Below are 22090 nucleotides of genomic sequence, written 5' to 3' on the forward strand. Positions count from 1 at the left end.
CACACACACACACACTTCTGTGGAAATATTCTTTATTCACTTATATTTGCTTTTTATATATACCAATCTTTATTTAAGAAGCTCAATCTAATTACATACCATATAAATAATAAATGACAAGAGTCTATATTGCAAATTTCATGATGCTGACCATTTTACAATTTATTCCTTTAATTCAGTTGGCATTCACATTTCTTGACAGTATCTGTTTCGTAGCACAAAATCAATCATTTAATTATTGTGTCAATCAGTGAATTTATTTCGGCCGTAACTCATCCGAAGAAATAGCAACAATCAATCGATTTTTTTCTCTCCAAGATTACAAGAGTACACAGACAGACAGAATATATATATATATATATATATATATATATATATATATATATGTATGTGTGTGTGTGTGTTTCTGAGGAAATATTATTTATTAACTTATATTTTCTTTTTTATACATACTAGTGTTGGAACGATTAAGTGGAATCAGAATCGGGAACCGGAAAATTCGGAACTTTTGGGAGTATTGGAAAAATTGATACCTATTTTCCGATGCCAAAACGATTCGTTTGATTGCCTTTATTTATTTGGTTTTGTTGAAAGCAAAATCTTCCATTGCTGGTAATAATGATAAAATGATAAATATTTATTGATTTTCAATTATCAGTAAAGCTAAAATCGATAGATCATCCTCCACAAGTGTATTTTGACGTTTAGTAAAATATCTGCATATTTAACATGTGTTTTTACGAAATTCGGGGAAAATAACAATCTTATAGTTAAATAATTAAATATTTATGAGAAATCGGAATCGGTATTTGTATCGGAATCGGGAATTTAGCACGGAATCGGTATTTGTATCGGAAAAGTATTGGAATCGTCCCATCACAAATATATACCAATTCTTATTTAAGAAGCTCAATGTAATTACAGAGCAATATAATGAATGATTGACAAAAGTCTATATTGCAAATTTCATGATGTCGACCATCTTACAATTTATTCCTTTAATTTAGTTGGCATTCACATTTCTTGACTGTATCTGTTTCGTAGCACAAAATCAATCATTTAATTATTATATCAATTAGTGAATCTATTTTGCCCTTAACTCATCCGAAGAAATAGCAACAATCAATCCATCAAAAGGAAATAAAATGTATATGGACATGATTAAAAAAAATCCCAAAAATTGAAAGAGACGTTGCAAATAGCTTATATTTTTCTTTCATTGTGCTATTTTGAATTTTTCTGTCAAGAATTGTGTCAACCGAATTAAAGGAATATATATATATATATATATATATATATATATATATATATATATATATATATATACACTAGTAAAAGTACCCGTCGTTGACTGGGTTCAAAAACAGCCTACAGAAAATGCACTCTGATTTATGGAAGTATGATAGGTTATGAAAAGGAAGGGTTGTAAATTTGGGTTGAATTTGGGGGTATCAATACCAAAGCAAAATATGATGAAAGTAAAAATAAAATAGACAAACCCCATAATTTATTATACCATACCTGTTCACACTGAACCACTTATCACAATAATCTGTGGATCTATATTAAAAAACCTTGTTAAACTTTGTGACATATTTCCATTCTATGAAGGTCAGGTTTGAACGAACACACCATAATTTTATTATATCATATTTCTTCAAACTGAAGCATAATTATCAAAGTATACTTACAGAGATAGGTATGAAAAGTCTTTATTAAAGTTTGCCCCTATTTCCATTCTATGGAGGCCAGTCACGAACGCAGACCACACAATTTTATTATACCATCCCTATTCAAGTTAAAACATACTTATCGAAGTATTCTTATGTACATCTATATCAAAAACACTTGTAAACATTTTTTTTTATTTTAAATTTTTTATTTCCATACTTTGTGGACCAGGCGCGAATGCAGACCCCACAATTTTAATGAACCACCGTTCTGCCAGGTTTTTTTTTTTAATAAAGATCCACAGAATATTGTGATAAGTGTTTCAGCGTGAACAGGTATGGTATATGAATTATATGGTTTATCTATTTTATTTTTACTTTCATCATATTTTGCTTTGGTTTTGATACCCCAAATTCGAAGCTATCTCTTTATAACCCGTCCTTTTCATAACCTATCATACTTTCATAAATCAGAGTCCATTTTCTGTAGGCTGTTTTTGAACCCAGTCAACGACGGGTACTTTTGCTAGTATATATATATATATATATATATATATATATATATATATATATATATATATATATATATATATAATGCATAAAAAAGAGAAATTAAATATATAACAATCCTAAAATATATAAATGGAGTATTGTTGCCACCTGAGCTGGCGCATCTACTACTAATCTCTAACTCTAAGACAGGGCCCCCAAAAAGCCTCAAATTTAACAGGTTCCAAACTATCGATCAAGCTCTAACCTCTTTTCCATCGCTGCACACCTGTTTTACGATTACTTTAATAAAATGTGGTCTGACGAATTCCTTCATCCATAGTGCAGGATTGTTAGAGTTGAGACTCGTTTTTTTTAGCCTTGTCTAAAATTTAGAGATTAGTTGTACATACACCAGTTCAACAATACTCCATTTATAACCCTTGTGTCCCCCTCGACATACATACTCAATAAGCAGCACAATCCACCCCTTCACTGTTGAGGCACCTAGATACTGGAAAGCCCTGTACACTAATAATTTCCTCCTTCGGACTGCTAGACTTTGAATTTCCTTAAAAGAAAAGCGTTAAAGAAATTATGTATCCAGTCTGACAGAAGGAGATCATGTTATTCCCGTTGATTAAATAAAAAGCTCTGTTCGAAATTTCTGTGCAGATTCCCGAGTTCGACAGAAAAAAATACATTTGATGAAGGTCAGAGGTTACATCGACCGAAACGTTATAAAAATAACACTCAAGATAGGAACGGTAGTCCGAAAATCCAAATGATTCATGTAAAAAGTAATGTTAACAAATATCTTGCTGCTAAACTCCCCACAGTCCTCTGTTAGACACGATTCCTAATAGTATCCCTTACATTCCAACTGGCAGCATGACCCGTTTCGAGTAAAAATCAAAACGGTGCCTAAACAGAATTCTGATATTTGAGATAGGAAGAGAACGAGGGACGTTCCAAAAGTAATACCACTATTTTTTTTTCTTATTCCGAATGCTTCAGGGAGGATTGCAACTTGTTTTTTTTTAAGATAACTGAACATATGCAATCATGACCTGCAAGTTTTTTCTCACTGTTACAGATATTGACGGTGTGATACTCTAAGAAAACAACCCCTGTCATGCACAAAGATACGTCTTCGAATTCCTCCATGCAGAAAAAAAAATTGAATCGATCAACATTCACCGGCGCCTGTTGAGCGTTTACGAAACTGATGCAGTTGATGTCAGCACAGCTAGAAGATGGGTTCATCGATTTCAGAGTGGCGATAGAGGTACGAGTGACAAAGTATGGTCTGGACTTTTACGACCGAAGCATTAAAAGAGGCTGGCAAAAGTGCATTGAGAATGGTGGTGACTATGTAGAAAATAAATTCTGGAACACAAAAACGTCACTCGTTTTAATGGTATCACTCCAGTTTCCATAGTTCTTCAGCGTTTTATTTTTTTTTAATTAAAAACACGAGGCTTTACTTTAAAAACCACCCTCGCATGTTTGATAGTGAGACCCCATTTGAAAGCTTTGAGAAGTGTCTACTGCTTATTGCCCTTATTTGAAGGTCCACTTAAACCAGAAGTTTTAATATCTGTTAATGTCCAGTCTACGCTTTAAATACAATCTATATTTTAAAAAAAGAATTAATCAATAAAATAAAAAGAAGATCTTAAAACATTAAATTTTCTTTGCTAAAATGATGAGATTATTCATTAAATAACACTAAGAGGTTGATATGCCGTGAAAATATTCAAAACCATTTTGAGAATTCGTATGGATGCCATCGTAGCAAGTCGCAGAGACGGAGTTTGTTAGGATTAATTAACCGAAGGTAATGTTTCTTTGCCAGCCCTACGTTCAGTGCATTCAGCATGGTTCCCTGAGATTTGAGACGATGAGTAATAAAAAAAAAAATCCCGGGGAAAAGAAAGTGGACACCAAGATGAGATTATTTTTCGTAAGGTTTATTAATGTTAATTAAAATAATATATATGAGATTACGTAGTTTTATGACCGGCTTAAAATATCCCGAATGTTGAAGAAATATGAAAACTTTAACAGCTGAAAGTATTTAAGCAAAATAATTAGCCAGCGTAGAACTTAGCCATTAAATTAGCATCTATCAATTTATTGATGAATTAATTTCATTCACAAAAAAATTATTAATCCCATGTTTTATTGCCTTTCATTTGTTTTGAAACTGTTCTTACAAGTTGAACTCTATCACGACCAAACATTCTCGAGTTTAGAAAATTCGATAAGAATTACCCCCAATTTTAATGCTCAAGAGGTCTAGTCCACATTGGCATTCTATTATTAACGTCCTATACTCCCTGTTTCATATTGAAGTTTATAAAAATAAGGAAACGTGGCGTCTAATACATTATTGCAGTTTCACATTATGTCCGATAGTCAGAAATGTATTAATAAAATCATTTGAATAAAAATTCAAACACTTAATATAGATCGGCCGGATGAGAGTCATTAATAATAATATGGCTGATAAGATACAACGGATAACGATAATGAAAACGGCTGAAATATTAAGGAAAACCCTTGAACGCGGAGACCAATGCACATTAACTACACACACAAACTGGACATACAGAAGCTGCTACAGATGGAAAACACAAATGAGCATTATATGGGATCATGAAAACTGAAACTGTATAATTATAAGTTAACCCCCTGCGCCTCTGTCTTCCTCTCCCTCATTTTTTGTGTGTCTGTTACCAAAAACTGGCGTTTCACCAAATAAGGGTCAAAGAGGATAGAAAGACTGAGGAGAGAAAGCACAAGCCAGACCTCCACTAGATCAGTGCAAATAGGACTGGGACATTGGGGAGGCTTTTCGACGAGTAATGGTCGTCGCCAACGAGAAATCGATCGTAAGAAGCTGTTACGATAACGCAAATTCATCTGCAATGGTTATCGAAAGGGATGGACATTACTCGAAATCTAGGAAGACGTGTTGTCACTCAGACTCCAGAGAACACCACAAGTTGTTCTCATCAAAGAGAAATCTTTGATGGCGGTCTGTGTGATTACTCTTCGTGAGTAAAAAATAATAATCCAGGAGGAGACTGAGACTATGAAACAGACAGTAATGCTGAAAACAGCAGAAATCCTAAAGAAAAACCCTCGAATGCAGAAACCAATCCACATAAATGACAAATGCTAACCATCATATAGGAACTGCATTAGAAGTAAGACAAAAAAAAATAGCTAAACACCACATTTAACTGAGAAAAATGAAACTACAATATTGTAAGTCAACTCGTCCTCGTCCAGAAAATGTAATATCAACATCAACTAACACCACACCAGATAGTCGAGAAAGGGACAATGAGGGAGGAAATACCGAGGAGAGAAATCACTAACCAGACCTCCACTGGATGAGTGCGAAGAATATTGGGATCTTGGAGAGGCCTATTGCCATCTAACTTCCAGTGAAGACCAATGGATATTGCCAGTGAGAAATCAAAAATTTATTGTTTAAAATTATATAAAGATTTATTGTTTAAAATTATATAAAAATTTATTGTTTAAAATTATATAAAAATTTATTGTTTAAGATTATATAAAAAAATATGTTACCCTGAAAGTTTCACGTTCATGCAAACAATTAAAATATTAGAATCGTACATAAAAAAGTATGCGAAACCTGTAATCTAAAAAAAAACTAGAAATATTTTTTGTAATTATACTTTTTTGGTGAGAAAATATTAAATAAACAATGCTTAATTCAATGATAATATTGATAGTTCGAGAATATAATTTTTCTTCAGAGTTATATCCAAATAATTAATACTGACTTAAGGGGGGGGGGGGGTTCGTGATGTTCCTGTAAAAATTATTAGTCTTTTAATTGTTATAATTTACGATGCTTTATTTTCATGAAAAGCAAAAATAAATTCATGATTTTTTTAATATTGAAAACCATAACTTTAGTAAAGGTATTTTTTGTTTAAGCAAAATAATACATTTCCATTAAGATTCAAATAAAAATAAGAGTTCATTATATTCCGTGATCATTATTTGATAAATACTGAAAATTTCATTAAAATTGGTTAATTTCCTGACTTTTGGTGAATTTTTAATAAAGGCAGGGGTCAAAATTTTCATACATTTTGAGCGTCGGCATCCATTTTGCACGTATCTTTGATATTATAGGATATTCGGGCCTGTGTACCAAATTCGATTTGGTTTTTAGCCGTAAAAGTAACTGCTAAGGGGTCAATATAAAAAAATCAAAATTTGGCAGGCGTAAATCAACTTCAAATCCTCATCTACGCATGCGAAAATCTACATTTATACATTGAAGTGGGTTAATTTTTAAAGTTTTGATATCCATCTGCCGTAAGCTCAGATGGAAACGAATAATGCTGGAGTTTTAAATGTTTTGAGTTCGATTCTAGCTGATAGCACCCAAGTCATATTTGCTTTTTTGTTTATTTTTTTGAAATCACGACTATATATTGGATACAATATAATAATCAATAGAGAATTGGCTCTATAATAATAAATACGAAATCTGCATAAATTAAAATAAGATTTAAGCGTATTTTACGACCAGGAAATGCCGGGCGGCGAGCTAGTCGCACAGAACCATGAAATCAGGAAAAAAAGAGATTATTGCCATATATTTCTAAACTTGTCTTCGGAGCAAAAAAAAAAAAAAAAATGTAAACGTTCATGGAATATGTGTCAGTGCAACAGGGGATAATTCTACAAGAACTTTGGATTCTTCAATAAGTGCACGAGTGTAGACACTCACATGTATAAAATTAATATTTTTTAAGTAATTCTACGAGATTAATTGAATGAAAATGCAATACGCGCGATTATAACTGGGGGCTTGAAAGAACATTAATTTGTGCACTCAATCTTCAAACCACACCCTGCAATTAATTAGAGCGTCTAAAACTATCAAACTGTGATTGAAAGTTCAAAATCAGAAAATGTCTCAGTTTAAATCTCATTAAAATAAACAACAGAAATTCGTGTGCGGGTTGGTGGGGGTCGGTTATGCTCGCTAGCAGGGGAGTCGGGAAAATCGATTCGTCATGATCAGTATTAAAACAGTACTTGGTACTTAATTATTTATTCCCATAAACGAAACACTTATGATTATGAAAATAAAAAGAAAGGAAAAAGAAAAAAAAAGAAAAGAAAAAGAAAGAAAAGAGAAGAAAAAAGAAAAAGAAAGAAAAAGAAAAGAAAAAGAAAAGAAAAGAGAAAAAAAACAGAAAAAGGGAAAGAAAAAACAGAAAAAGAAAAAATAGAAAAGAAAAAAGAAAGAAAAAGAAAAAAGAAAAAGAAAAAGAAAGGAAAGAGAAAAGAAAAAAAGAAAACGAAAGAAACACAGAAAAGAGAAAGAAAGAAAAAGAAAACAAAGTAAAAAAGAAAAGAGAAAGAAAGAAAAGAGAAAGACAGAAAAAAAGATAAAAGAAAAGAAAAAGAAAAAAAAAGAAAAGAAAAAGAATGAAAAAAAGGAGAAAAAAAATCAAAAACTAAGCCCGATGTCATCATAAATTTGTTTCAACGCAATCGGATCTTTTCAAAATCCCCGATGAAAATCGCGATTATGTTGGAAAAAAAAATGAAAGTTTTTGGTTGGTGTGGTATTTTTTAAAAATTTTATTTTTTTTTGTTCTGTATTACACATTGAGCTCTCCCATATAAAACATACTATATACGAGAATAGTTTATATATATATATATATATACACAGACACACACACACACTAGCATTTAAGCCCGGCGTTGCCCGGGTGTTGGGAGGTGTATACCGAGCAAAAAAAAAGGAGTAATTCTTTTTACTTTGACCCCTATTATGACCCCTTAAAATTTATTGTTTTGGGCTTAAATAAAGTTATTAAGTTAGATCCATGTCCAAGGAACCTATATCTAAAATTTCAAGTGTTAAGACCCAAAATTGTCGGAGGAGTTTGGTAGAGTCCACAAAGATCAAATCGTTGAACTTTGACCCCTTAATCGCCAAATTTCTGACTGAAAACCGATCACATCGATTTTCTCAAATATCAGAATCCTGTATATTAAATTTCGAGTCTATAGACTAAAAATTGACAGAGTTATTGCGTAGAGAAATGTACAAAGACACACAGATACGTTCACTTATATATATATACTAGCAGGGGTGCCCGGCGTTGCTCGGGTGTTTGGAGGTGTATGCTGTGCAAAAAAAGCAAAAAAAAACAAAAAAAATGGTTAATTTTTTAAAACTTTGACCCCTATTATGACCCCTTAAAATTTATTGTTTCGGGCTCAAATCACTTTAAGTTAGATCCAGGTTCAAGGAACCTATATCTAAAATTTCAAGTGTCTAGACCCAAAATTGTCGGAGGAGTTTGGTAGAGTTCTTAAAGGTCAAATCGTTGAAATTTGACCCCTTAACAGCTAAATTTCTGGCTGACACCCGTCACATCGATTTTCCCAAATCTCAGTACCCGGTATTTCAAATTTCGAGTCTATAGACTAAAAATTGACAGAGTTATTGCGTAGGGAAATGTACACAGACAGACAGACAGACACGTTCACTTTTATAGATATAATATATATATATATATATATAACTACTTCATTTACTCACATAAAATTAATATATGAAAGTATAAATTTATGGATAAACGTTAAGTATTTACTTCAAAAGTGCTCAATACGTAGGTAGAGCTAGTTAGTAATTTATAAAATATATATGGCGATCAAACTACACTGAATATTCTGCGTTTCATCCACTCTCGGACTCTTCAGGCTTATGCGCCTGAAGAGTCCTAGAGTGGATGAAACGCGGAATATTCAGTGTAGATTAATCGCCATATATATTTTATAACTTACTATATATATATATATATATATATATATATATGTGTGTGTGTGTGTGTGTGCGTGGTGTGCGTGTATGTGATAAAAATGTTTTTCAATTATATTTCACTTTTTGTGCATACCAATATTTTTGCTTAAAAGCTCAATGTATGTTAAATATGATAACAGAGCACATATAAAAGAATAACAGTATAGTTACATTTCAAGATTCAAATATTTACTTTTCATGCAAAACAGATCCTCCAGCATGTACAGATCCAATACATTTTTAATAATCCGTTTCGCTGTTTCTGCTATACTGCTATTCATTATATATATATATATATATATATATATATATATATATATATATATATATATATATATAACATAATTTAGAGGAAATTCTGGTATCCTTTAAAAACACTTTATTTATATACAATTGTTTCAGCCTATTTCAAGAACATTTATTTCATGATAGAAAATATACCTGAAATTCATGAGGGGACTTCCTTAGTGTATAAAATACAAAAGTCAGGCTGAATGATTAAGATGCATTCGATTTTCATTTTATTTATACAAATATTTGCTTTTCACGGCGACAATTCAAACGGAAACTTTATTTAACTCAGTTTTTTTTTTTGTTTTGTAAAGAAATTTTCATGCTGTGCTTGACATTTGCTTGTTTCGCTCTCTTTAAAAATAAAATATGAAATGCCCTCTGAATAAATAAGTTTTATATGATGGTAAAGTAAGAACTCTAGTCGTATGTAATTGAAGTACAGTATAAACCTTTGTGGTAACTTAAAGACTCTCTCTCTCTCTATCTCCTTCTCTCCCTCTCTCTATCTCCTTCTCTCCCTCTCTCACACACACATTATATATATATATATATATATATATATATATATATATATATATATAAGAGGGTTGCTTTTGGTTTGTCAATAAAAAAGTAATCGGCTTGAGCACTATAAGAGTGGTACATGTTTGTTTGAAATAGACATTTGTTGAGGTCATTTGCGGGCGCCGCTCCCGTCGGTCGATGGGTAGAACTGCCTACTATCGATGCGATGGTTCTAGGTTCAATCCTTGGCTAGGGAAAGGTGTTAGTCTAGTCACACTGATGAGTTGTGATACAACGAAACAGTACCGCATGTGAATGACCACACACACACACACACACACATATATATGTCATCCACAGATAAACTGTTCGCTGTATCATAGTTCTTCAGTGTTTCTAGACTAGCACCCATCCTGAACCAGGAATTGAACCCACGACGATCTAGTTGATAGTCGGTAGTTCTATCCTTCATGGGATCGACACTCACAAACGATATCTTCAAATACAGACTTTGCTAAAATAGTAAGGTTATTATTTAGAAAGCCATTCTTAACATGGGAAGGGGGCATTTTGTAACTATTCTGTACTTTCACCTAACAGTTTAGTATGGGGTTTAAATGGAATATGCTCTGTTGAACTCATAACATTTTTGTCTCTTCGGCCTACATACCCCCGACTTACCCAACAAGCAGCAAAATCCCACACCTTCATTACAATCCTGTAGGTCTAGTACTCTAATAGTTATTTCTTTCGTGCAGCTAAACTTCGGAATTCACTTCCCGTTTCCCTGACTGCACTAAGATGCCGAAAGTTAAACGTAATGTTTATATCTCGATGATGAACGCTCTGCAGTCCCCTGTTAGACACTAGCCTAAATAGTAGTCCCTTGCGTTTCAGGTGCTAATATGCTCGGGGGGGGGGGACGAAAAAGAGAAAAAAATAGATAAATAAAATAAAAATACATCAAATAAGAGATACATTAAAATTAAATTTAACTGGAAAATCCTATCTAAAAAAACAACCAAAAACAAGTCCGTATTTTGTAAACTACCCTTAATTCGACCCCAAAATTAAAAGCTATTTCAGTATGCGTCATAATGTATTATTAAAGTTTATATATATATATATATATATATATATATATATATATATATATAACTTTGAGAAACAAACGTTGAATTATTCGGCTTTAGTATAATAACTAGCATGGTGACCCAACGTTGCCCGGGATTGAATGATGATCAACAAATGTTTCACACCCCATATTTTTATTGTCATCAAAATCGGTAAAATCGTCCATTTTTTAATCAAATCGATTGATTGCCTGGTCAAGCTGGCAACCCATCGCAGTGCACCAGGCGGAAGCTCACATGCCTCACGTCATGATGAATAAAACAAAGAAAACATTTTTTTAACAACCTACTCCAGCGTAGTGTAATATATACTTATTTCTTTGTGTTAAAAATTGTAGTTTCCAGTGCAATGTAGACTACAATGTATTTCACAATACATTGTGGTCTACATTGCACTGTAGAGAACCTACTGTTGATTTTATAAAAATTTTTTATGTATAATTGCTTGAATTAAAGTTTAACATGCAAAATATCTAGTATCATAATCCAATTGTGCTCCAAACAGAAACATTCATTTCAAACACGCCCCTGTCATATCAAAGAATCTACTGTTGATTTTATATGTCAGGTCTTTCTGCTTGTGTAATAATAAAACTTCTCAAATGCATTTGTGGTGTTAGGCTGTGTAAGGTATTAACTTAAGCTCAAAATCGCATTTCCCTTCTTTCGTCGGATTATTTCAATTATCGATACTTATCGAAGACATTCCAATACAAAACCTATCTAAGAAAACTGCCAAGCACATGAAGTTCCTTCGTGTGAAATTTATGTAAAAATCGGCCCAGCTGTTTTTGAGTCCATAGGGAACGAACACACAGACACAAAAAGTTTATTTTATAGAATAGTAGAGATATTGATCATTATTATTATTATAATTATTATTATTATTATTATTATTATTATTATTATTATTATGAATAAGTCCCTCCGAGCGCAGTGATGCCAACATGGCTTTATGTCACAGACAGTAGCAATGAAGGCTTTGGAAGGATAGAAATACAGATGAGAAAAAGTACCATCCAGACCTCCACTAGAAAAGCACATTGGTGTTTAAATTTCCAGGGAAATGCGACTGTTGATTTCGGTGAGAAATCAATGGTAAACGGCTGTAATTTGCAACAGTTATCGAAAGAAGGGAAGAGTAGTAAAAATCTGGGGAGACTATTGTCACTCAGACTCAAGGGAACCTTTGAGTAACAAACGTGGAATTATTCGGCTTTAGTCTAATTATATTCAGAGATAATGCGAGGTTCGTACCTTCAGGGTATCACACACCGGTGCATAAAAGAAACGTTTGAAATTTGGTAATATACCCCTAATGCATAGCAGAGGAAACAAACGTTTAAGTTGCTGGTAACAACTAATGGAATGTAGTAGTTCTATTTTTTTTCCTTTTATATATATATATATATATATATATATATATATATATATATATATATATATATATACACACACACACACACACGCTAATCGTAGTCGGTAGAAAGAAAGTTTTCTTTTTTCTTTTACTTACCTGAACTAAGAAGTATAAAAACCAATATCCAGGTGAATTGTATAGACGTCAGAGTTGTGACCAGCGGTCGCTTCACAGCCATAATAAAGACCCCCAAGTCTAACAGGACTTATCGTCCCTGCCGCCACCGAGCATTACAGTCCGAATAAACGAGAAATATAAAATAAATAAATGGAGAGTTATTTCAGCGAACTTTACGCCTTTTCTTTTGCTGTTAAAATCGGAAGGAAAAAAAAAAAAAAAAAAAGAACTTGCTTTTCTTTTTTTGTTTTTTAAATATACAAGTCGCACACTATTTTTTTTTGTTTTTGTAGTTTTTTGTTTTTGTTTTTCTTTCGTCGAGTTCTGGTTCACCCCTCCTTCAGATATGAATAAGTTTTCTTTCCTTTTGTTGTTGTTTTGTTTTTAATTGGTATAGGTTTAGGATAAGGGGGAGAATCGTTGCTGTTAGTTTTGCTCTGGACCGACGAGTCGACCAACGAGCTCGCAAATAGAAGAGACTTTATTTCTACTCCTGCGTCGACTCCCTCCTCCCCTATCTCTTTCTCACTCTCTCTCTTTGAGAAAAGATTTTTTTTTTCTTTTTTTTTTTTTTTTTTTTTGAAGAGGGCCAGCCTGTTGCTATTTATTCCCCGTCGTTTCCTTTCTTATTGCATATTATATTTACTAGTTGATGTAAGCGCCATAAACTGCTTGCGAGGTTACGATCCTAATCTTACCAACCCGACGCTAGGTGTGCAACCCCCCTCCAAATCTATTTATATTACTTTCAGTTTATCTAGGGGCGTTCGGGCGTCCGAACCGTAAATTGTAAATATCTGCTGCAAATAAAATTGATGTTAAATCATTCGGGCAATCCAGTGGGTAAATGCGGTATTATGGCGATTGCTGAAGTGAACACGATCAGCAAAACATAAACGCACGAAAGGAACAGTGCATGAATGAAAATAAGTCCAATTTAAAGTGGGGTAGACAGAGGTTGACCAATGACGGTGCAAGTCTAGAGGTCAACCTAAACAACAATATATATATATATATATATATATATATATATATATATATATATATATATCACACACCGTATTAATTTTTGTAACCAAAAATTTTAATATAATTAAATAATACATCAAAATTCGGTAATTGCTTATATACCAATAAAATTTAAGTCAAAATAAATTGACTCGATTAATAAGTATGAAGATTATCAGTTTTTATAATCGAGCATTCATATAATATTTTAAAAACAAACAAGATAATAAAAATCAAAATGAGATCATCATGTGGTGTATTTTCATATTCGTTAAAATTGTCTCGTGGCCAACCATACATACATATATGTATATGAGAAAGATAGAGAAAAGCGGGTTTTTTACGATGCTTAGTGATGCTAATAATAAATGGTAGCCATTACAAGACTCATTTTGATCTCAGTAGTTCGAATTGAGTTGTCTCATTTGATTTATTAAAGATAACGTATCCAGGCACAACATATCACATCCTCATAAAAATTGATTTTATTGGTTTAAAAAAAGGAAAAAAAAACTACTTGATCAATTTACGTGATTTTTGGAATATAACATTTTCGTTCCCTACTGAATACATATACCATAAATATTTTTCTGTTTTTTTTCTGTACATTTTTAAAAATTAAGTTGAACTCTGGACTTGCCTCCAAGCGAAATCCCCACACTTTTGATGGTCTTGTACCCAATTCGTTAAAATTGCGTTCATAGATTTTTAGCAAATACATAATTTGAAATTAATATCTGTTCTAGTCGGTGTCAGGACTCATTTCTCCCAGGTATTCCGTCTTCCTACCAGAGAAGAAAGTAATTCATTGTCAGCCGGCCGGTCACTCCAGGTGCCCTTACCGGAAAATATCAACGGGTCCGATCTAGGCAACTTTTGCAAACATTCACAGTTCTCTCTTTATAGAAGAGATTAACCTCCAATATTAAACCAGTCTAGTTCTATATCCACTCTCCGGGTGAAGACAGGACTAAATATTAACCTGTTCCTTTGAAACAGGTTCAGTGTTGTTTTCTTTATTTGTTTTTTACTGATCGTCTAAGTCTCTCCAATCAAAGAATGCCGATGCAATTTTTTCACCCATTCAGGGTTATCTCCCTTTTTGAGGTATGGAAGGCTAGATTTCTTGCCTAAGTCTAACTTTGTTACGACGGGCTGCAACTAAATTGACTTCTGTGAGATTAACCCCCCCTTTTCTTTTTTTAAATTCCTAACCAAAATATCTATAACCAGTGTGCATACTCCATCAAAAAATGACGAAAAATATTTTAAACTCATATTCATTTAAAACCATAGAATTACTTCAGAAATTTCATTTTTCAAATACAAATTATCATTTCTTATGACATGAAAAAAAAAAAACAACAAAAAAAAAACTGTGGATCTTTATTCCGATTTATATCGGTTGATCAACTTGCTTTCTTGCCCACCATTTAGCACCTCATCATTTGAATGTGTTTCGTCCTTAGGCTAGAAAAATGCGTGTTTTCCCCCCCGAGAAATTTTGCGTTAGGTGACGAATATATTTATTCATGTGTATGTGGCCTTTATTATAGAGTTTAGGATAAACGATTCACTGTATACGATCAGGCGAACAGAAGTTGCTATTTTAAACCAGAACCATGTAGAGCGATGCTGGTTGATAATTTGCTTTCTCCAAGGAGATATTACTCGTTGAATATATATATATATATATATATATATATATATATATATATATATATATTAGAAGGCCACTCGGCATTGCCCGGTCGTAAAATACGTTTTAGTATATTTGGATTAATACAGATTTCGTATTTATTATTATATTATGTTGAATCCAATATATAGTAATGATTTAAAAAGATAAAAAAATAGACTCCTGCGCCACTACTGATAATCGAAACCAAAATGTTTAGCTTACGATTTACTTTTTCCTTTGACGTTAATGCCTGAGCTATGAAGACATGTTTGTTGTAAGGCTACAAATTAAAACATGAACCAATAGTTATTACGTTCGCATGCATATTCGTAATGCCGTCGTTCAACCTTCACCTGGCAAATTTCATATTTTTTTTAATTTTCACACTTTTGCACCGATTTTCCCTGGCTAACACCCAAATATAAAGTTTCGCACGGGTTCAAATACCCTATAGCTTATATGCATTTAGTGATGTTACCACAGAGGTCAATTTCTACTTCCGGTCATCTGATGGGCTATTCAACCAGCGGCGGCTCAAAGCCAGGACTAATCTTCGTACTGAAATAATTCGTGATTTATTATTAGCTGACGATGCTGTTCACAAGTAGCAACATAGTTTGAAGATGCACAGTTCCTCCTTGATCGCATGTAACGCATTTGAGTTTACAATCAGCGTTAAAAAGACATAAGTACTGCATCAACTCTACCCAATTTCAAAGTAAGCCAAAGGTGTAAGACGGAACGCACCAGAACATAGAAAAGAAAATACAACTTCGTTATATATGGATCGTGGAATTGCATTCATCTGCAAAACATCTAACTAATTTACATATTCTTTTTAACATTCATTTTAATTAATTCCCTATTAGGTTTTTTTTATTTCGGTTTTCTTATGGTATGATCATCTTTAGTTAATGTAACGTTAACTATTATATTCATGCAGATATTCTACATGATTTATACTTTCGTAATATTTGTGTAAAAAGTTATAGTAAACACAAACGTCTTTCTATATATATTTACGTATGCGTATATATTTTTATTTTAAAAATTTTGCCTACCAAACTCCTGTCATTTTTTGGTCTACAGACATGAAACTTAATATATAGTATATTTTAGCCAGGGAAAATCGGTGCAAAAGTATGAAAATTAAAGAAATGGGACTTTCCAGGTGAGGGTCGAACGACGGCATTTCGAATATGCATGTTTAACGTAATAGATATTGGTTCATGTTTAATCAAATTATCACATTTAAGCGTATTTTACTACCGGGCACTGCCGGGCGGCCTGCTAGTATATATATTTAATCGGATATATATATATATATATATATATATATATATATATATATATATATATAGAGAGAGAGAGAGAGAGAGAGAGAGAGAGATAGAGAGAGAGATAGAGATAGAGAGAGAGATAGAGAGAGAGAGAGGGGGGATAGATAGAGAGAGAGGGGGATAGATAGAGAGAGAGGGGGATAGATAGAGAGAGAGAGGGGGATAGATAGAGAGAGAGAGGGGGATAGATAGAGAGAGAGAGGGGGGATAGATAGAGAGAGAGGGGGGATAGATAGAGAGAGAGGGGGGATAGATAGAGAGAGAGGGGGGATAGATAGAGAGAGAGAGAGAGAGAGAGAGAGGGGGGGGTCTAAATACACATACCTAACTTTATAAATATAGATATGTATGTCTGCACCAGCAAACATTCCTTTCATAACGCCAACCACGATTTGCAATGCACTTTATAAAGTGTTAGTAACTTGGGTTATTACTATTTCTACTCCTATTACAGAACTATCAACACCGACGCAAATGCGCGTACGAAAAAAAAAGGAAGAAGGTTTTTATGATTTTAAAGTCGTACAGTAAACAGCTGGTTCTCGACAGATTTTGAAAAGAAAACAAAGGAAACCTTCCGAAATGAAATCATATAAAACCGGCAAGGTTAGCCGATGTTGCCTGAGGCATATATAACAAAAGAGAAGAGGTAAAAGTGCGTCTAACATCCCTTTTTTTTTTTTTTTTTTTTTTTTTGCAGGTGATTTCTTTTAGCACATTTTTGTTTCAAAGTATTTTTGGGTTTGAAAAAAGAAAAAAAAAAAAGAGAAAGAGAGAGAGAAAGAATTCATCTCTAGCCAAAGCAAAAGTGTACTCCAAGAATTTTTTTTTAGAAGAGAAGTTCTGAATTTATTTTTATTTGTTGTTTTGGACTATCATGAGCCCAATGAAATTTTGTCTCTAATAAAACGGTTTCATAAACTTCTATTGTTTTTTTTTTACATAGATTATATATATTTGTTTTTATTTAAATAAAAAATTGATTTGAGAATCTTAGGTATGACGACCCATGGTGTGTTTGTGGTATTATTTCGATTCATCGGACAACTGATCTCATCTTTGGTGTCATTTTCACAACGTTTTGGTCGATGTAACCGTCGACCTTCTTCTAGTGTATCTTGTCAGACTCGGGAATGTTTCTGTCAAACTCGGGATTTTGGACGGAATTTCGAACGGAACACTTTATTTACTTCATGAAGGTAGCATGTTCTTGTTCCGTTAGTCATGTACTCTAACCACGGGTCCTTGGCGTTGTAGTTAGAGTACTTAAAAAGAATCAATTGTAAAAGTGGTATTCTTCTGAAGGTTGCAGGTTCAATTCTCAGTGAGGGCGACCGAAAAATAGAATTGCAGCTTACTTAGGACCTCTATCTGATCATGGCTGACGGAATAAGAGCGTGCTACTCCTGTTAAGTAAATAAAGGGTTCCGTTCGAAATTCCGTCTAAATTTCCGAACAAATTAGGCACAAGGCCACTCAAAATTGGGGAAAGGAGTGTCTATGCATCTTGGTCTGAAGGCCAATAACGATATATTGCGTCTACCTCGGCAGGATGCGTTGTAAGCGCGTATGTTGTTTTTAACAGAAAACTGGACAGAAAGAGAATAACGACGCGTTTTTATAGTATGAATAAGAAAGGGTGGGTTAGAATGTGGGAGAGGAACAGCAAGTGAGCGTATGGTTAAGGTAGTGGCGGAGAGTGACAGAGAGAGAGAGACAGACAGAGAGAGAAAACAAAGATTTTTGACCATTAAATAAGCTAAAAGGGTTGATATGCCGCAAAACAGACAAAGCAAAGTAAACAGCCTAAAAGTCGAACACACACACACGCTCTCTCTCTTCGTGTATCTCTCTCGTATAAGTAATGACTAGACTTTTAAGCCCGTCAAAAGTGGACAAAAAGTTATAAACTGTTTACTTAGAATGAGTGCTTTATGCCAAATTGAGGGTTGAATATAGTTACATTTGTGCTCGTTTTTACATTAATTACTAATGCTTGTTGATCCCTAACTGTGCATCATGTGTATACCATAATACTTAATCCGCTGCACCTTATAACAAAGATTCACGCAACATTTAAGACAGTTCGGCACAGTAGTTTTTAAAGAAACTTTTAGAGTAAATGTGGTATTGTGGTGACTAATCCCTAATTATGTATCGAACGATACTATAATATTTACTTCGCTGCACCTTATAACAACCAGATCGGCTCAGTAGTTTCCATAGAAAACTTGAACGGACAAACAGGCAGACAGATTTAGAGAAATATAATATATATAATTTGACACACTTTTTTTGTGCGTTATTGTGTGTCCAAGTTCTTGTAAAATCGTGTCTATTTATATGCGGCAGATTAGAAATATAGCTCCGCCACTGTAGCAGAAAGATCCTATTTAAAGAAAGCAATTTTCGTGTTTCATCACCTGAGAACATGAAGCCTTATTAACTTTACGAATCGTTGAATAACTTGTCAGCATTTTCTTTTTTATCGCTTTTTTTTTCTCTTTTTAAATAACCCTTTCCTCTCTTAACTAGCATCGTTTGCCTCTCAGCGATTCGTTGCACACGATGACCCATTCCCAGCTTGAACAAACTAAGAAAATATAATATATAAAAAAAAATTGAGAATGCTTACTAGTCACTATCCTCGATTGTCTAATGTCTTCCTGTACAGAAGTTTGTCAGGACAATCTGGCATGAATATACATTTCCACACAAAATACGTTCATGCCAGGTTGTCCGAACAAACCCTTACAAAGAGAGAAAACAGAGATTCGTAGATTCCATGAGCAGAGCTTCTTTCTTAGAACTGCACGCCTGCGGAACTCTGTTCCGTCTGCCTGCTTCCCACCGGACTACAACTTGGATGTGTTCAAGTCCAACGTTAACAAATTCCTAATGAATCGCCCCCTTAAGTAAACACTTCATCAAATCTCCACACTAACGTAATGTACTTGCAATAACCCTTATCCCTGAGTGGCTTCCGGGCCTTGATAAATGGTGATCACTGTGTAAAAAAAAAAAAAAAGTCCAACATAAACTCCTGACAAACCGTCCCCTTAAGTAAGACACTATCAAAACCCCCTAATACTAATGATTACTACAATACTATCTCATTGATTACTGTACACGCAATAACCCTTATCTCTGAGTGGCCTTCGGGCCTTGATAAGTGGTGACCCCCATGTAAAAAAAAAAAAAAAAGAGAGAAAGTAAACCCTGACTAAATATTCAAGATCACATAGTATTATTCCATCTTAGCTTTTACGAGGAATGGTACACCATTTCCAAGTGATGTTACTTCAAGTAACAGCACGAAGCTGGATACTCCATCAGATAAATTCTTCTCTTGGAATCTGGTAAGACCAAAAGACCATGATAAAATATACTGACATATGAAAATGGTTTATTGGGGGGGGGGAGATAAATAGTATATTCTCAACTTCCTTAATGGAATATTTGAATATGTATCTCGTATAAAGATCAATTATTAGCCTCAGGAAGGGGGCTCCTTGATTCCTGAGAACTTCAAAGTAAAATGAAACAAAAAAGAATGAATAAATTCTACGACAAAGACGTCACACACGTTACTCAATTAGAAACCACCTCAGCCACCATTTCTTGTCAACTCTTCACTGTATATTCTTTCCCTTTTCCCTGCATTAATATCACGTTTGCAGCTAATTTATCTGAAGCACCTGTAGATTGCAGAAAAAGATTGTAGATTGCAAAAGATTATCCTATAAACCACGTCATGCATCGTGTTAAGTCATTTATTCATAGTATTGATCGGCTTCAGACACTAATTCTAACATATCCAACTATACTATTTAGAACGATTATAAAATCGATGTTTAACTATACATTAGCAGACATGTACGCAAAAAAAAAAAAAAAAAAAATTCCAACGTACGTTCTGTCAGTCAACAGTGGAAAGTTCAAGTCACCTAATTATAACAGAGCGCGGACGCACGTATGGAAGCTGAATGCAAATGGCCGAGCCAGGTGCGAAATGACGTCACGGCAAGGAAGAAGAAAAATATTATAAAAAGCCCAGGAATGACGTCAGAGAAGGACAGAGATAGACGTGTTACGCACGGTGGCCGAGGGCGACAGGAAAAGACCTGTAAATAATTTTTTTTTAATAAATATCGGTTGTTTCATTAACGAAAAAAATTGTTGAGTTATTTCTTGTCTTTGTTTCTTTGCGACTGTCTACATACAACGTATGGGTCAAGTCTGTCAACATACTAACGATCATATTACCTCATGTCTAGATGCGAGATCTTTTTTGGCAGGTGGCAATTAAACAATCCGCCATACTAAAGTATGTAGATATTTCCGCAGGAAGATCTGCAGAGAGATGCAACGTGAAAGATTGCCAAGCATCTGGGAATATTATCTTTTACCCATGACAACAAACGGAAAAATGACAGAGTTCTATGACAAAGGCATAAAAGCAAGCAGATACATCAGAGTAAAAGTCACAAAATCGGATTTTATCATCTGGAATAAATCTAAGAGGACTGTTCTCATTATCGACGTAATTGTCCGGAACGACAAGGGCTTAAACAGAGCTGAACAATGGCAAAAAAAAAAAAAAAAAAAAAAAAAAATCCTGAAATATCAGGACCTGATGAATGACTTGAAAATGAAATAAGCATAAGACCAGTTGTGGTAGCGCAACTAGTCTAATAAAAAATGTATAAAAAATTATATCGACTCAAGTCCAAACTGTAACGAAGTACAAATAGCAGCCTTAAAGGGACAACGTTTGGCTGGTTGGTTGGTTGGTTGTTTTACGGCATATCAACCCTTTTCGGGTTATTTAATGCCGAATCCAAAGATTTTGAAGAAAATTTTTTTAATAGAATATATTTGTTGTTTTCACGTCGGTTTCTATTCAACCCATAGTTGGGACCCTAACAGATTGGACCTGGGAGTAATGGTAATTAAAGGGTGGCTCCACACTCCTCAAAGCCCACAAGCTGGGGCCTCACCACTGGGTATAGTTTAAGGTCATATCCAGGACCCCCATTGAAGGACTTTTACCCTCTGCAGGGGGGCACTCAGCGTATTCTAATGCCCCACCGACAGGGCCGACAACGTTTGGACATAAATCAAGCATTTGAACATAAATCAAGCCATCGTCCTAGAAAGGGGCCTCTTCATCCTTCCAAACTAATTGAAGAATACATATATAAACTTTTTTTTGTGTGTGTATTGATATTCATATTAGAAACCCTTTTTCCTATTCATTTAAAAAGAAAATTCAAATTTCTTATATATGGGTTGTGGAATTGCATTCATCTGCAAAAAATCTAGCTAATTTGCATATTCTTTTAAGCATTCATTTTAATTAATTCCCTATTAGTTTTTTCGGTTTTCTTATGAGATGATCATCTTTATTACGTTTACTTATATTCATGCAAATATTCTAAATAATTTATACTTGCGTAATATTTGTGTAAAAATGTTATAGTAAACACACATCTCTTTCTACATATATTTATGTATGCGTATATATATATATATATGTTTTAAACGTGTT

The 22090-nt window shown here is 33.7% G+C and overlaps 1 protein-coding gene across 8 annotated transcripts in view; it reads right to left on the minus strand.

Moving 5' to 3' along the window:
- The window catches only part of LOC145248141 (uncharacterized), a 568735-nt gene that overhangs the window by 310384 nt on the left and 236261 nt on the right, over window positions 1–22090 (minus strand). For 4 of the 8 annotated variants that reach the window (XM_080109961.1, XM_080109958.1, XM_080109959.1 and 1 more), the window contains exon 1: window positions 12490–12999. The exons of the other annotated variants lie outside the window; for them this stretch is intronic. In XM_080109961.1, coding sequence (XP_079966087.1) covers window positions 12490–12571 — 82 coding nt within the window. In that variant the 5' untranslated portion in view covers window positions 12572–12999. Of the gene's footprint in view, window positions 1–12489; window positions 13000–22090 lie in introns of those variants that run through there. 8 annotated transcript variants of the gene reach the window in all.

This window comes from Euprymna scolopes, chromosome 26, assembly GCF_053919585.1.
Source record: "Euprymna scolopes isolate OS-2025 chromosome 26, ASM5391958v1, whole genome shotgun sequence".
NCBI lineage: Eukaryota > Metazoa > Mollusca > Cephalopoda > Sepiida > Sepiolidae > Euprymna > Euprymna scolopes.